Source organism: Rhizophagus irregularis, chromosome 12 (assembly GCF_026210795.1).
Source record: "Rhizophagus irregularis chromosome 12, complete sequence".
Classification (NCBI taxonomy): Eukaryota; Fungi; Glomeromycota; class Glomeromycetes; order Glomerales; family Glomeraceae; genus Rhizophagus; species Rhizophagus irregularis.
Window position 1 is genome coordinate 4,496,110 of NC_089440.1, and position 18,271 is coordinate 4,514,380.

Here is an 18,271-nt window from a genome sequence, read left to right on the forward strand (position 1 = left end):
ATTAAAATTAGTGATGATGTATTTGAACAAATAAAAGACTTCAAATTTTGGGAATGACTGAAGAACAAGAATTATTAATTGATAAACTAATAATAAACAAAGAATTAAAAGAATGTTATAAAAGAAATGGTTTATGTAAAAATTGCAAACAGACCAATTCTTATTTTAAATGGTGTCAGCCATGTATTTCTAATCATTTTCAACCAAATTTCAAAAATTGGACAAGTGGAAATCATGACGTTGATGAATTTATTCAAAAAGCACAATTAAAAGCTAAATATGATTTACAAATCATAGAATGGATTGAATATTATAGATTTGAAGATGTTGAATATTTAGCAAAGGGAGGATTTGGAACTACTTTTAAAGCAGTTTGGAAAGATGGTCCTTGGGAATTGAATGATGATAGTCAATTGGAAAGAGTAGGTGAAACAAAAGTCGCTTTAAAGTGCTTAAATAATTCCCAAGATATTACAGCAGATTTTTTAAAAGAAGTAAGATATTTTTTACTGATTTTACTATTATTAGCCCTTATAAATGTTAAACTAACTATAATTTTCTTGTAAGGTTGAATCAAATATTTTAGTATATAATACTGGTCGGACAGTTCGTTGTTTTGGTATTACCAAAGATCCAAAAACAAATGATTTTATGATGGTGATGGAATTAAAAGATTATAGTTTAAGACAACATTTAAATAACAGCTTTATTTCAATGAATTGGGAGGAAAAGTTGTTTACTTTATATAATATTGCGGATGGTCTTGAAGATATTCATAATGAAGAATTAATTCATCAAGATCTTCATTGTGGGAATATATTAAGCAATGACATCCATCAGGCTTTCATTACTGACTTGGGATTATGTCAACCAGCAAATGTCAAATCCTCTCAAAATAGTAATAGAAATATACAGTATATGGAGTATTACCTTATGTAGCTCCGGAAGTTTTAAGAGGAAAGGAATATACTCAAGCAAGTGATATTTATGGATATGGAATTATTGCATATGAAATTTGTACAGGTTTCCCCCCTTATTATGATATACTGTAGCTCATGATGAATTTTTAGCAATGAAAATTTGTCAAGGCTTGAGGCCAAAGTCTAATTATAAAATCCCTCAATTAATTTTTGACATTATCAATCAATGTTGGGATGCAGACCCTTTAAAACGACCTAATGCAGGTAAATTACAGTCGTTAATGAGTAAATTATATTGGGATTTTTTAGATATTGCGGGCGATAAATCGGATTCTGTAATCAATAAACAAGCCAATGAAGCAGATGAAATTAATAAAAAGTTATCATTTTCATTACCTTTAATATCTATTGGTACTATATCATATGAAACACATCCTCAAGCAGTTTATACAAGTAGGCTTTTAGATTTTAAAAATCTTCCAGAACCAGATAATAATGATGATTTACTTGGAATAGAATATTCAGGTAATTATTATATGAATATAATTTGTTTTATTAAATCGTATTTTTGATACAATATTTATTCCCAGCTTTTTATATATATAGAATCAATAAAAGTTGATTTTACCAAACTTGATATCGCTAATTAACATATAAATCAGTGATAAATAAAATTTACACTTTATAATTATAATTTCAATTTGAAATAAATCAAATCATTTCGATTAAACAAGTAGAAGCATTTCAATCGTTACTAATTATACAATCGGAGCAAAATTTACCCGTTTTTGGTATAAATGAAGTTTGTTTCCATGCGACTAGTAATGACCAACTGAATTATACTCAAAATCTTTAAGTTCGTCGTCACTGAGTTTAATTTCTTTCATAATAAATAATAAATAAGGAATATATCAACAGAGATTATGGATAAAAGTAAAAAAATAATGAAATGAGATGAGAAATCCACAATTTAATTTGTAATATTGCATTACTGAGTCATGTGACTAATATTTATTTTTAACCACTGGTTAAAGAAATTAATAAGTATGAAGTTTTATAAGGCTATTTAATAAAATAAAATCTGTTCATATGGAAAATTAAAAGGATCTAAATGAGTAATGTATCGTTCAAAAAACTTAACCTTCAATATTAATTTTTGAAAAAATAAAAAAATCATTAACGTTAATAATGTTGATGTTAAGAAATGCAAAAAAGTATTTATGCAACATTATAAAATTAATATCTGAAAATGAATTATTACAAATTACAAGTTTAGCAAAAAGATTGAAAAAAAGGAGAATTGCATTTATCATTATAGATTACTTTAAAAATTAAAACTATTCAAAATTTCCAAATTCTCTCTTAGTTAATGATTGAATATAATAATTGATTTGAAAAAATTACCAGTTAAAAATATTTCATATTATATGATTGTCACCAATCATGATATACAAGCATTACTAGTGTTTACAACTTTACGTTCTTCAGTAAATCATATTCTTTATAACGATTTTTGTTTTAAATTTTAATTTTGATGGTTGAAATCATATTTGAATAAATCATTACTGAATTTGAAAATTTGTAGAAAACATTATATATCAAGCTTAGTTTAAAATCCACAACTTTTTAATCACATAATTAGGGCCATGATTGTTCACGTGATCATATGCCAATCATAATTGTGACAAATCAAGGTACGCTTACATCACGTGATCGAACACGAGATCGAGATCGATGTTTTCATCTGGATTATAATCCGGATGAAAAATATCCGGTTTAAACTTTTAAACTGGAATCCGGATGAATCAATAAGTGAATCAATATTACGAATTATTTATAGAAATAAGTATTGAATAAAATTAGAATTATGAAAATTTCGCTCTTAGGTAATTTTGGTACGAAATTAATATCACGTGACACTGAAAAAATAGTTTAGCCATCGGGTAAAAAATTTTTATTAGCTTAAGCATAGTGGCACAAAAATTTTAATGTTACACAAAATTTATAATTCTGGCCGGCGTTATAATTCTGGCCGGAATTATTGCCGATCAGTTGTAAATCCAATACGGATTTCGGTCTCTATCTGGACCCGGATAAGAAATCCGGATCAATCCAATTTTTGTGTAACCCGGATGACGGAACCTTTAGACATCCCAAAATTGAAATTTAAATTTGCCGATCAGAATTATTGTGTTTCTTGTGTATTTTAACTAGCCTTTTTCATAATTTTGCCGTCTTGAAATAATAAAATAACGTTTCAGTCGTTTCACCACTATTTTTTTTTGTTATTTTTCTTTTTATTATATCTATTATATTTGCAATTTTTACATACGAATTAATAACATAATTTTTGTTTAATAAATTATTTATTAAAATGGACAAAATTAAACATTTATTTGAGCAAATAAAAGATTTTAGTCATTATCGTTATCGCTTAACTAAAGAACAAAAATCATTAGTTGATGAAGATAAACTAAATGATGATGTATTTAAACAAATAAAAGACTTCAAATTTCGGGAATTGACTGAAGAACAAGAATCGTTAATCGTTAAACTGATAATAAACAAAGAATTAAAAGAACGTTATAAAGAATATGGTTTATGTGAAAATTGTAAACGGCCTTGTACTAATTATTATTCTTATTGCCAATTATGTAATTCTAAACATTTTCAACAAAATTTCAAAAATTGGACAAGTGGAAGTCATAACGTTGATGCATTTATTCAAAAAGCACAATTAAAAGCTAAATCAGTAAGACAAATCATAGAATGGATTGAATATAATAAATTTGAAAATATTGAATATTTAGCAAAAGGGGGATTTGGAACTACTTTTAAAGCAGTTTGGAAAGAAGGTCCTATTAGTAATTGGAATTATGACAATAATCAATGGAAAAGAAGTGGTAAGAAGGAAGTTGCTTTAAAATGTTTGCATAACTCACAAGGCATTACAACAGAATTTTTAAAAGAAGTAAGATATTTCTTATATATTTAATATTATTAGCCTTTATAAATGTTAAACTAACTTTAATTTTTATTTAAGGTTGAATCAAATTGTTTAGTACTTAATTCTGGTTATATAGTTCGTTGTTTTGGTATTACCAAAGATCCAAAAACAAATGATTTTATGATGGTGATGGAATTAAAAAATTGTAATTTAAGACATCATTTAAATAACAACTTCATTTCAATGAATTGGGAGAAAAAGTTGTTAACTTTATATAATATTGCATATGGTCTTAAAGATATTCATAATAAAGGATTAATTCATCAAGATTTTCATTGTGGGAATATATTAAGCAATTATGTCCATCAGGCTTTCATTACCGACTTGGGATGTTGTCAACCGGCAAATGTCAAATCCTATCAAAATAGTAATAAAAAAATATATGGAGTATTACCTTATGTAGCCCCAGAAGTTTTAAGAGGAAAAGAATATACTCAAGCAAGTGATATTTATGGATTTGGGATCATTGCATATGAAATTTGTACAGGTTTCCCTCCTTATTGTGATATAGCTCATGACGAATTCTTAGCAATGAAAATTTGTAAGGGATTGAGACCAAAATCTAATTATAAAATTCCTCAATTAATTTTTGACATTATTAATCAATGTTGGGATGCAGACCCTTTAAAACGACCTAATGCTAATAAATTATATGAGTTATTATGGAATTTATATTGTGATATTAAGTACAATAACAATAAAGTGGATTCTGTAATTTATGGGCAAGTTAAAAAAGTAGATGAAATTAATAAAAAGTTATCTTTTTCATCACCTTTGATATCTACAAGTACTATATCATATATGGCACATCCTCAAGCAGTTTATGCAAGTAAACTTTTAGATTTTAAAAATCTTCCAGAACCAAAAAATGCAGATAATGATGATGATTTACTTGGAATAGAATATTCAGGTAAATTAATTTGTTTTATTACATCGTATTTTGATACAATATTTATACCTTTTTATATATGTACATAGAATCTACAAGAGTTGATTTTACCAAACTCGATATCAATTCCGAAGATTACACTTAAATTTTTTATTTTACATAGTTAATACTTGTTTTAAATTCATAAATTTATTACAGTTCCTACATTAAAGGAAATACATTCCTGGAATTCTCTATTTAAAATTTAAGAGAAAAAAGAATTGTAATTTATTTAAGTGGATTAAAGAAAAAATTACACATAATTTTTTTAAAAAAATATCATTTGATTATTTATTAAGGTCTTTTTCTTCATTAACAAATATATTTTTATTTTCTAATTTAATTAAGTAGCTACTGATTCCGTGAGATGAAAGTGTTATTTCACTTTGAAATTTAAAATTAGTAATCTGTTCAGGTTTATGGTTAATATTAATCCTATTGAATGTATTAATTTATAGATCAAATCAAACTTTTGCTACAAAAACAATATTAAATTAAGCTAATTTTATTTAGTCAAAAGCATATGATTCCCAAAATTGGTTTATTCCGACTTGATATATCAGTTGTTTGATCGTTCGTGCTTGACGCCGTCTCACTGGGCCTATACAGATACTGTATGGTTGATGATAAAAAAAGAAACATTTCAATTTCCTCAGTTTAGTTTATTTTGGATTATTAGATAACTTGGAAGTCAACTTAATAGTTGGATAATAATTTACTAATTCGTCCACTGTGGATAGTGTAAGAGTCTTTTAATAGTACTTTCTTATAATAAAATCGATACCTATTTATTTTATTAATTCGTAAAATAATTGGCTGATTATTATCAATCACCGCGCATGTAATATGCAAATCATTTTCATATTAAAAAAAATTCGTGTAACCATATTTGAGTCACTTCATTTTATGATAAACCGTCAATTTTAATATGTAACTCCCATACAAATTAAGTAATTTGATAGAACATCATGTGCTTTACTAGTCTCTGAAGTTAATTTTCCATTTTTGAAAATTTTTTTTTCTCTTCGAATATACAAGAAGTTTACGTTAAAAAATGAACTTTTTTTGAGATCCTTTTAAAAGTTTGGATAAATATATAGTTTTAATAGCAAAAATATATGTAATTTTGCAAGAGAAAAAAGATTTTCTAAGGGTTTAATGGTAGTTATTCGGGTAGTTTTTGTATAAACACAAAAAAATTGATTTTTTAATAAAAAAAAGAATTTTTACTTCAATAAATTTTAATGAGAATCCTTTAACTAATAATAAATATTTTATTTTTAGGTGTAACTTTTCAAAAGAAACAGCTTTTATTAAGTTAATAAGGTCGGTCACCCAATAAGATTTTTGTTTATTATTGAATTTATCAAATTTTCTCTATTTTTTAATATGAAATAATGATAAAATTTTATTTATTATAGGAAAAAAGGAAGGGAAGAGTATTATTAGATTTATTTTTGAATAATATATTTTTTTTAAATTAAAAAAAAACTACAAAATTTTCATTATTTTTAGTAAATCCAATCATGTTTTAATATTAGATTCCTATTTATTTCATCACGAAATTTTTTTATTTTAATATTCAAATTGTTTTTTAAATTAGAAAATAGTTTGTTTTGTAATTAAAACCATTGAAATAATAAATAATTTATAATACTATTATACAAATATAATGAAAAAAAGGGAAATTTTTCTTTATAGATTCTGGGTTTATTTGAAAATTTATTTGAGTTAATATTTTTTTAAGCTTTTTTTTTGTTATAAAATTATATAAAATACTTTCTGTCTTAATTTGGAGTTTTAAATTATTTACTATATTTGACAAATTTCAAGGTTTTCTCATTATTCCTTATTTTTAGCAAATAAAATGTACCAACTTCTAGTTAAGATCCACCTTAAAAAACAAAAAGTATTTGAAGAAATTTTTCAACACACTCTTAGATGTTGTCAAGAAGTATTATTTTCTATATTTAGTTTGAAAGTTATTTTATATAAATGTGATGTTACATTTGAACTGCATTTTTCAATTTTTATAAAATTTAGGCCGGCATTATAAAATTGGCCGGAATTAAGCAAAATTTGGCCAGAATTATGGATTCGAAAATCATCAATTTTAACCAATAAAATTTATTTTAGCCGATTTTGATCTACATACATAAATTATATAATTAATAACTATACGGCACCATAATTTTTAATATGGCTATCATAATAAGAAAAATTTGCCCTTAAATTTTATTACATGCGCAGTGATTGTTATGTAATGATCGCGTCTGGTTAATATAAAAGTTTGTTATATACAGTATTATGTAATAATCGCGTTTAATTAATAGTTTATTATATATAGTATTATATTTTACAGTATGTAAATAATCGTGTATAGTTAAAAGTTTATTATATTGTTTATTATATGTTATGTAATAATTCATAGTTTATTATATATACAGTATATCATGTAATAATCGCGTCTAATTAATAGTTTATTATATATATATTATGTAATAATCGCGTCTCAATAAAAGTAAGATAAAAAAATATATATACACCCACATTTACACCTACTTTCACCTGCTTCCACATATTTTTTCATTTTGTCTTCTATTTATTTTTTAAATTTTTTAAAAAATACTTTTATTTATTTTTTTTTATATTTTTATATCTTTAAAATAGAAAAAAAAATACTTCGCGTTGTAACTTGTAAGTGATTTTACGCGTCGTTAGAGTCCGTTGCCAACTGGCTCTTTCAAGTTAAAGAAGGTTTTAGGAGCATACCAACTATTTATTTGTTATTTATTAAGGTAAGCTAAAGATCCCTGCTTAGCCTTCGGTTTGTATGTGTGTGTGTGTTTTGTGTGTGCGTAAAACACAGGCTTATAGACAAAAAAAGCTGAAGGGAAGGAGAAACTGGCTTTCCTGGATGAAGGTTAGCCTATGTTTCTTGCTCATTTGTTTGGTATCCAAACCTTTCTGGATGCTTTTTTTTATGTAGTATGGTGGTGGTTGATTATTTTCTTCCACCGGTACCAACCATACTTACGATATTTTTTTAATTTTTTAGCTGCAACAACATTCAAACGATGGTATATAAGCTAGATGTAAAACAAGATGACATTAAGAACAATAATGAACAAGTTGTAAAAAAATCCACATAAGGAAAGTCTCGCATCTTCCATACAAATTAACAGCCGGTGAGAAGATATTTCTTAAAATTTCACCACAGAAAAAGTAGATAAATCTGTTACAAGTAAAAAAAAATAGTTTTTTCCTTTCGTCTTGTCTTTCTTTAGAACTGATATTAAACATTTACGTAATAATAGGTATATGAATCAAGTGATTTATTTATTTTTGGATTTCCATTATAATAAATTATATAATTAATTATGTTTAATAGGTCAAAATTTTTAAAATTCATTCAAAATATAAAATAGAAAATTCTAATTTATAATGAATTTACATAAAGGGAAATCATTTTAAGTATATTATTTATTTTGGCATGATGTTTTTAAATGTTTAAACTTTAAATGTATTAGCGATAAGTGTTATTACTTACAATATGGAAATTGATATCAAGCGAAGATTTGGTGGGATTTTCATCAAAAAATCTCGTTTATAATAAATCAAAATCTAAGGAATATGAATGTAAAATAAAAAATTTTTTTTTTTCTCTAAATTAATGGAAATTACATTTCAAAAATTATTCTTTCGTGTTTATTATTACATATTGATATATAGTGTATATACTGTATAATTATTTTATTTTATTCTCCGTTGTTTTCTTCATCAAAAATAATTGGAATACTGTAATAAATTTATTATAAAAATATATTTAGTCAAATTTATTCATCAATCTACTGAAATGAAAAATCTAATGATGTAACTTTATAGTAGTAAAAATTATCTTCATAGGTACTATTTGCATAATGAAATATAGTAGCTTTTTAATTATATATTTAAAAAAATTTATATACATATTTCTTTCAAATTTCATTCAGTATTTATTATAATTTATAAATTCTCCAGTTATTTTCTTTTCAGCTGATCAATGTTGAGATGTTTACTTATAAATTTTTTGAAGTTTTGATCTAGAATTGAAGATGATAAAAAATTCTTAATCTTCGTTCAAATCAAACGGTATTATTAATTTGCTTTATAAATAAAATATTATTTTATGAATAAATTAATTAAATTATGACAATTAGGATTCCTTATAACTAAATAATAATTTACGACTGAATTAACCTCAGTGAATCATATAATAAAGTTTTTATTTAGGATTCAAACTTAAAATGGATATCATTTAAATGGTCTTGATGACCCTCAAGATTGATGATTCTATTTGGGACCTCTTGAAAAAAACAATTATATGAAATGTGTCTTTTATGCCTTTATTTTATTTTAGTAACTTTATAAATCATCTGTGTTCACTACGCCACATTCTATTTACTAACAATACAAATAATTAATTAAAAATTTATTACGCTAAAAATTATTGTTTCTTTATCTGTTACAACAAAAATAAATTATTAAATTATTACCCCTGAATGATTTGCAAAATGACCTACGTTCATTCAACTTACAGATATTTAAATATATTCCTTTCAAAAATTCAAATGTATGTTTTCAAAATCGTTATTTTTCATCGTTAAAATTTTTTTTTTTCAAATATAATATATCTATCCAGTAATTTCATCACACCCAACATGTAAAAAATGTTTTAGTAAATATACAAATGTAGTGAATGATTGGTGTAAACCACGTAAAATAAATAATTTAAAAGAAAATTTTACAAAAATGGACCAGTAAAAATAAAGAAATCGATGATATTATTAAAGAACAACAATTAAAAATTAAAACTCATCATGATACAATATTTGAATGGATCCCATATAATAAGTTTAATATTATTAAAAAAAATGGGAAATGAAAAAAATTATCATATAATAATAATATGGAATGATGGTCCATTCAAATTTAATAAAAATATTAAGAAATATGAAAGAATTTCAAAAGAAAAAGTTGCTTTAATATATAAAAATAATTCTGAAAATATTATTAATGAATTTTCTAATAAAAAATTATCAATCAATTAATGATGATGATTTAAAAATATATGGAATATCTCAAAATCCGGATACAAAAGGTTATATATTTAATCATTCAAGATGAATACTATGAAAAATGTGATAGATAGAAGTATACAAATGTAACATATAATTGGTGTTATTCAAGTCAAAAAGATTATTTATTACAAATTGGAATAGCGGAAATAAAATAATTGATGATTTTATTCAATCAAATACACCAATATTTAAATGAATATCATAAGATCAATTTAATAATATTAAAAGAATAGGTGAAAAGGCTATATCAAATTTAGCAATATGGAAGAATGGTCCATTACATTATGATTATCTAGGTAGAAAGTAATGGATAAGAGAATCGGATAAGATATTCCTTTATAATAAATTTTTTCTGATTTTGAAAAATCAGATAAGTTTCGGCATTTTAAAAACAATATAATTTTTTCTATAAGATCAAAAGATACAAGAATATACAAGCTACGAAAAAGTCAAATATTCTTAACTTTCACCTGATATAAAAAAAATAGGCTCAATCATATACTAGAAGCAAATAACCAGTTCATTTTTCCACTTTATTTGTTTATTGTACTTTTTATCAGATATTTATTTATATTTTAATAAAGAATGAATTAATATATGAATCTACATTATTAAATTATTTAAATTATTTGTAGTTTTCTTTTATTGGGCTTAATATTAAACATGGCTGTTGTAACGCCATGCTCGACATCAACCTTAATAGGATGATCCGTATTAATCTTAATTAGGAAGCACAAATATTAAAAATATTAAATAAAAATTGATTCAATAACCAAACAGTGGAAAATTAAATGAATAACTTACATCCTCAGAAAAACAATATCAACTTTAAATCTTGTTTGAAGATTATTTTCAATTACTGTGCAATCATTCTCTTTGAATATTGAACTTTCTGCAATAATTGCAATAGTTTGGTCATCACAGGAGACATCGATCTGCTGCTTTTGTTGGACTCCAGATGTATACATTTTGACAATATAAAAACTATTACAAAAAAAAAAGAGATTTAGTTGCATGCATATTAAACAATACAAAATATTAACTAATACAAACTCTTTATCGTTGTCATACAACTCATGGACAAGTTTCTTTGTTTGTTTTGTTTGTTATAAAGGTAGATATGTAATCAACTCTTCTTCCAGAGCCAGTAGTCCTTTAACAAAAAAACCCACTTTCGATAGAAAGAGTAAGGGGAAGTGGGACTGCATGCCGTATACAGGATGGTGGACAACAAAAGATATTAAAAATTATACCCTTTCTCTGTTGCCTTCCATAATTAAATAACATAAAGGTGAGTTGAAACAATCAGATAGTTGTTATAAATATTGTGAAATGTATATTGTGAATATCTGCTGTGAAAAGAGATCACGTTGATAGATGTATACGATATTAGCAATAATTAGAAGAAAATTCGTTTATTTTATTGAGAGGGAGAGAGAAGTTATGTATATTTCTGAATAAACTATTAACAATTTCAATAAAATAATGAAAAAGGGGGAAGTAAGGTCATTTTATATGTTTTTTTGTTGTACAAAAATAGAAATATCAATAATAAACACATATATATACAAGAAAGTTTTTCAATCACAATATAATTAAACATAGTTAATTGTCATCATGTAGAAAGTATAGTATAAAGGATAAAATTTTTTCAATCACAATATAAGGCCAGGCAAAAAAAATTTTTAGATTCTCGGGACATAAAATTTTAAAAATGACCCGGCCGGCCGGCATTTTTTTTTATATTTGTAAAATTTTTTTATATGTAAAATTTTTTTACGCCACATTGGCCAATAACTTATAATCACGTTATAAAATTTTTTACTATAAAAAAAAATTTCCCATTTTTCGAAAAACTGACCCGGCCGGGTCACGAGAATCTAAAATTTTTTTTTGCCCGGCCTAACCAACATAGTTAATTGTTAAATTTTTTATGCTGTCCTTCTGTCACGATCATATGACCACAGCAATAATTTATGGATGTGATGATTGTGATGTGATGATGCGAACACGCTGTTTATATAATCAAGTGTTTATTATATAATATTATGAAACATGTATATAATTAATAATTATTCGGCTCGAAGTGTCGAATAAGTGATTTATCCGGTATCCCGTGATTTGAATATTGCCTGATACACGATTTATTATAACCATTTTTAATTATAAAAAATCACGTGATACTGGATAAGTATTATTTATTTCATGGGGAGTTGGAAATAATAGGGTTTTTTTCCCGAAGGGAAAAAACCCTATTGTTTTCCTTCCCAGGAAATAAATGGGTAATCCCCTGGAGCGTGTCACTCATTAAATATTAACTATTTTAACTATTTTAAACTAAAATTAGTAATTTCCCGGCTATCTATATAAGACCGGGAAATAACTAAACGAAGATTCCCGGTCATTTATAAACTCAGCTAATCACTCGCAATTTTTAAAAATTAGTATGAAGGTGATCATGAGTGACACTTAGTGCGACAGGGGATTATAATATTTATTTTTCTTTGTAAGGTTATTCGGATGAACAAATGTATGAATATCACAAAATCCATATACAAAACATTATATTTTAGTTTTTCAAAATAAATAATTATAGTGAGAATTATTGTAAAATATGCGGATAGAAAAAGTATACAATATTATATAAATCATGTATAATTAAATAATTTAAAAGTAAATGGTTAGTGAAAATGAACAAATTGAAAAAGGCAATTACAAATTAAAAATTATCATGATATAGTACAGTATTTGAATGGATATCATATAATCAATTTGATAATATTATAAGAAAAGGTGATTTTGCTACAGGTTACAGCAATATGAGAAGATTGGTTCATTAAAATTTAATTTGAATATCAAAAGGAAACCAGATAAAAAAGTTTTTTTAAAATTCCATATGACTTACAAAGTATTACTGATGAGGTATGAAAAAAATTAATTTAATTTAAAATGATATTTAATAAAATTTTCTTTTTTAAATAGAAATTATATACAATGGAATGAAGGATTTTATAAATTTGAATAGCGAAAATGAAAATATCAATGATTTTATTAAAGAAATGCAATTAAAAATTGGTGATTGTAATGATGTAATACTTGAATGGATATCATACGATCAATTTATTGATATTAAAGAAATAGGTAGGGGGTGGATTTTCTACAGTATATTTTGCAATATGGAAGAATAAAGAATATAAACAAGTTTCTTTAAATGTGTTTATGGATCACAAAATGTGAAAAATGATTTTTAAATGAGGTCAAAATAAATTTGAAATTGTTACAACTGTTACAGCTAAGTTTTCAGTTTGGAAATGTTAGATTTTTTAACGTACACGGAATATTTCAAGATCCAGATACAAATGATTATATTATAGTTCTTGAATGTGCGAAAGGTGGAAGTTTTAGTAATAGCAAGAATAAAGGATTTTCTTGAAGGAATAAATTAATTTATTATTAATGGCCTCGATGGTATACATATGATTCATCATGGTTTTCATACAGGAAATATTTTACTTGATGAACGTGAATTATTGGTTGAAAATCAAAAAATATTTATTTCAGATATGGGATTATGTGGAGAGGTTGGTAATACAGATGAAACAAAACTTTATGGAGTTGTTCGTTATATGCTTCCTGAAGTATTAAGAGGAAAACCTTATACTCAAGCAGCTGATATATATAGTCTTGGTATGATCATGTATTTTATAGCAATTGGAAGACAACCTTTAATGTTGATCGTGATCATGATCAATGTTTAATATTGGATATTTGTGAAGGCGTTAGACCTAAAATTAATGTTCCAGAAGCACTATTGACTTGATGAAAAGGTGTTGGGATTCAAATCCAGATAATAGACCGAATACTATTGAATTAAAAGAAATGATTGACCTATTTTGGGATTCAATTAATTTATGTGATGAAGGACGTTATGATATTAGAAATCAATTAAATGAAGCAGAAGCGTATAGAAAAAAAATTCTTTCATATATAAAAAGTGATGATCAAGTGATCAACTAATTCACAGAATACACTGTGTACACAGGTTAATAATTATACATCTTGTTTAATTACATGTCATACTAATAATCTTGCAATATATGATTCTGGCGATTTCTCGGGGTGTGCTATTTAGTGATTTATATTATTGATGACAGAATTAAATCAAGCAATCGATATTATAAAGGGTGAAATTAGTAATTAATTATTTATGCGATTTTGTTCAACACTAATAATCATAGACGGAATAATATATAACATAATAATAATGATTTGTTTGAAATTGAACAAAATTTTAATTACATTTTATGGTATGGTAGTTTTTGTTAGTGTTGAATTGTGTTGGAATTGTGTATTAATCAATTATTAAATTTACGAACAATTTTATTTAAAAAATGTATATTTACTTACGTTATAAAGTTTTATTTTCTTTAAGTTTTTACTAAAAATGGACCGTCATCACTCATCACCATATATTATTTACATTGTTATTTTTAACTTAAAAAATATACTTTCAATAAATTATTTTGAATTATGTTACACCAATTTTATTTTAATAAAGGTGATAATGTAATGCATATGTGAAATATTTGGGGTTAGTTCGTTTTTGGTTTTCTTTTCAAATTTATGTAGCGAATACTATAATTCTCTCAAATATGTAAATTTTACTATTTTAATTCATCTTGAAATTTATTTAAATTAATTAATGATTTAATATTCCTAGGAAATGATGATTATTATTATTATTTAGTTATCAGGTTCCATAATAAGAATTTTATCTATATTGAAATATAGATCTATTTTCAATATTTAATTAATCAGGCTAAATTCTTTTCTTGCTGAAAAAAAAAAAAAAATTTACTAAGATCTTAATAATGTTCAAAGTACTTTATCTTACTTGATTAAAAAAACTTTTCAATAAAATTTTACTAATTATTAGGCTCGCGTATACAATTTTAAAAGACTTTTGATTTAGAATTTTGATTGTATGAACTCGGACACTATTGTTATTATTTTATGGGGGAGCGGAACTCGTGCGTGTACGCAATTTTTTTGATTTATTTATTAATAACGTCATACATTAGTGATAGATCACGTGATTGATTAACATGTTGATGCAGTGTCCTTCCACAATCATCATCTCCTCCTTTTTTTAGGATATAAATCAAAGATCATGTAACATGCATATTGGTGATCTTTACCCGCAATTTAGTATTGAAATATTGTACAAAACTTACACAATCGGAGTAGAATTTACATTTTTCCGATTTATTCTTGCTTCTTTTTTTTATTCATACTTTCTATAATTTTTATATATTTTATAATAATTCCTCAAATAATTCATTAGAATGGATGAATTAAAACTACTCAGTGATGATGTATTTGAGCAAATAAAAGATTTTGACTTATATTATCATTTATCTGAAGAACAAAAATCGTTAATTGACCAACTGATACCAAATGAAGAATTAAAAGAACGGTATCAATATTATGGTTTATGTAAAGAATGTAAGCAGCCTAATACTGGTTGTAGTAATTATTGTCAGTCATGTAATTCTAAACGTTTTCAACAAAATTTTAAAAATTGGACCAGTGGAAATCATGAAGTTGATAAATTAATTCAAAAAACGCAATTAAATGCTGAATATCCCTATAAAATTATGGAATGGATTGAATATGATAAATTTAAAGATGTTGAATATTTGGCAAAGGGAGGGTTTGGAACTGTTTTTAAAGCAATTTGGAAAGATGGATTTATTAATAAGTGGGATTATGAAAATGATCAATGGGAAAGAGAAGCTGAAACAAAAGTCGCTTTAAAAAGTTTACATAACTCGCAAGACATAACAACTCAATTTTTAAAAGAGGTAAGATATTTTTTATAAATTTAAGTGCAATTAGCTTATTAGATTTTATAAATATAAACTTACTATAATTTTCCTTTAAGATTGAGGCACATAATTCATCATGCTCTAGTGTTGGTTGGATAGTTCGATGTTTTGGCATCACTAAGGACCCAGAAACAGAAAATTTTATGATGATAATGGAATTAAAAGAAGGTAGTTTAAGGCAGCATTTAAATAATAACTTTATTTCAATGGATTGGGTGCAAAAGTTTTGTAATCTGTATGGTATTGTAAGTGGTCTTAAGGGAATTCATAATAGTGGGTTAATTCATCGTGATTTTCATAGTGGCAATATATTAAGTGATTTGATTGGTACTTATATTACTGACTTGGGATTATGTCAACCGGCAAATGTACAACCCTCTCAAAATACTCAAAATAGTAATAAAGAAATATATGGAGTATTGCCATATGTAGCTCCAGAAGTTATAAGAGGAAAAGAATATACTCAAGCAAGTGATATTTATGCATTTGGAATTATTGCATATGAAATTTGTACAGGTCTGCCTCCTTATCATGATGTAGCTCATGATGAATTCTTAGCTATAAAAATTTGTCATGGATTGAGACCAAAAAATAATTATAAAATTCCTCAACTACTTCTTGATATAATTAATCAATGTTGGGATGCAGACCCTTTAAAACGACCTGATGTTAATAAATTATATGAGTTATTATGGAATTTATTTAATTATGCTTATAATACATTTGATCCTGCAATTGATAAACAAATTAAAGAAGTGGAAAAAATTAATAAAGAATCAACTTATTTATCAACATCATCACCTTTATTATCTAATGGCACTTTTTCATATATGACACATCCTCAAGCGATTTACACGAGTAAACTTTTAGATTTTAAAAATCTTCCAGAACCAAAAAATACTAACAATAATGAAGATTTACTTGGAAGTGAATATTCAGGTAATTATACTTTTCATTAATTTATTTTCACGAAATAATTCTTACATATTAATTTTTCACTTACAGAATCTATGAGTTTTGATTTTTCTAAACTCGATATCAATTCTAAAGGTAATAATGATTTCTATATTTGGATGTTTATTATAGTAATTTTTTCGATTTATTAACTAATAATTAAAACAAAAATTTATTTAATTTTTTTCTTTTTAATGTAGATGAAAACAATTGATTGAAAAGCCAAGGGATTATGTAAAGCTTTTTCAACATTTATTTTGGGATATATAAATGTGATTTATTTAAACAATATTGGTGGCGTAGATCATGGCGCAGTGAAGTCATTTGATTAGATGGTAGATTTTATTAAACATCATAAATTTTATGTATTTTATTTTATATAAATATTAAATATTTTTCTTAAGTATGTGATTTGGTTTGAGATTAACTTATTAACTTTTCAATAAACTCTTATATTAAAAAATGAACTGTTATATGTTTGTTTGTTGTTTTTACGTTCTTATTGATAAAAAACTATTGTCTCTTATTGTGTAGTTATAATTGACAGAGTCTGAGATGTTATTATTAGATTAAAATAAAATTGATAGAAAAATAATGTTAAAATGTGTAAATATCATATGACTCCATAACAAAGAACATTTATAATTATTTTCCAAATTTATTGATTATTTTCAGTATAAAATTTCATTATTTAGATATAAATCACGTTTTGAATGAATTTATTAATGCTATTAATATTAAACCAATTTTAAGATCTTACACCATTGTCCATAAATAAAATAAAAAAAACAAAATCATATTACTACCAAAGGTCCGTATAAAGGTTGTTTGAGAGAAAACCATGTTATATTAGAAGCGTTTGTGCAAACCATTTTTTATTGCGCAAATTTTAATTTAGTAATCAACACTTTCCGTGACATGACCGAGGATTGATATGTATTTTATTATACGATCTATTATTATTATTAGAAAAAAAATTTAGAAAAAATTTCTGAAAGATTTATTACAGTCAGACCTCCATAATTGCACACCCCTTAAGACCATATGCATAATTTTCAAAATAGTGCATTTAAAGAGGGTGTGCATTTATAGAGGTAAAATAATTAGAGATCATATAAGCTTGGGACCGAACCAGAGGGTGCATTTAGAGAGGGTATACATAGTGGGTGCAATTACGGAGAGTGCAATTATAGAGGTCTGACTGTATATCTATTGGCGTTATTAAAAAAAATGTTTTAAAATGTTTTTGCTATATTATTATTGATAAAAAACATAGCAAACCATTTTTTATGTGTTTTAATATAAAAAATGGTTTGCAATATTTCATAAAATTTTGCTAGAGTTATCCTATAATCTAATAATTAGAAATTATAATCATAAAAATTGAATCCTTATTGGCTGAGATATGTCAATTTGAAGTTCTAATAGCAGTGTTCAATAACTTTCATTTAAAA

The 18,271-nt window shown here is 25.0% G+C and overlaps 4 protein-coding genes across 4 annotated transcripts; 3 read left to right on the plus strand and 1 right to left on the minus strand.

The window, feature by feature from the left end:
- Positions 1–651: 651 nt before the first annotated feature.
- OCT59_004509 (uncharacterized protein) lies at positions 652–1,492 on the plus strand (the record flags this gene model as incomplete). Its single annotated transcript, XM_066148325.1, has 2 exons — positions 652–898; positions 1,053–1,492. 2 exons carry the CDS (start codon positions 652–654, stop codon positions 1,490–1,492), a joined length of 687 nt encoding a protein of 228 aa, XP_065996936.1.
- Positions 1,493–3,294: 1,802 nt separating this feature from the next.
- Positions 3,295–4,961, plus strand: OCT59_004510 (uncharacterized protein; the record flags this gene model as incomplete). The annotated part of the gene is made up of 5 exons (XM_066148326.1): positions 3,295–3,532; positions 3,731–3,891; positions 3,964–4,015; positions 4,547–4,837; positions 4,906–4,961. 5 exons carry the CDS (start codon positions 3,295–3,297, stop codon positions 4,959–4,961), a joined length of 798 nt encoding a protein of 265 aa, XP_065996937.1.
- Positions 4,962–10,600: 5,639 nt separating this feature from the next.
- OCT59_004511 (uncharacterized protein) lies at positions 10,601–10,943 on the minus strand (the record flags this gene model as incomplete). Its single annotated transcript, XM_066148327.1, has 2 exons — positions 10,601–10,694; positions 10,780–10,943. The coding sequence occupies 2 exons, from the start codon at positions 10,941–10,943 to the stop codon at positions 10,601–10,603; spliced, it is 258 nt and encodes an 85-aa protein (XP_065996938.1).
- A 4,278-nt stretch (positions 10,944–15,221) lies between these two features.
- On the plus strand, positions 15,222–17,031 carry OCT59_004512 (uncharacterized protein; the record flags this gene model as incomplete). The annotated part of the gene is made up of 5 exons (XM_066148328.1): positions 15,222–15,839; positions 15,920–16,103; positions 16,512–16,802; positions 16,869–16,913; positions 17,018–17,031. Exons 1-5 carry the CDS (start codon positions 15,321–15,323, stop codon positions 17,029–17,031), a joined length of 1,053 nt encoding a protein of 350 aa, XP_065996939.1. The 5' UTR covers positions 15,222–15,320.
- Between the last annotated feature and the right edge of the window lie 1,240 nt (positions 17,032–18,271).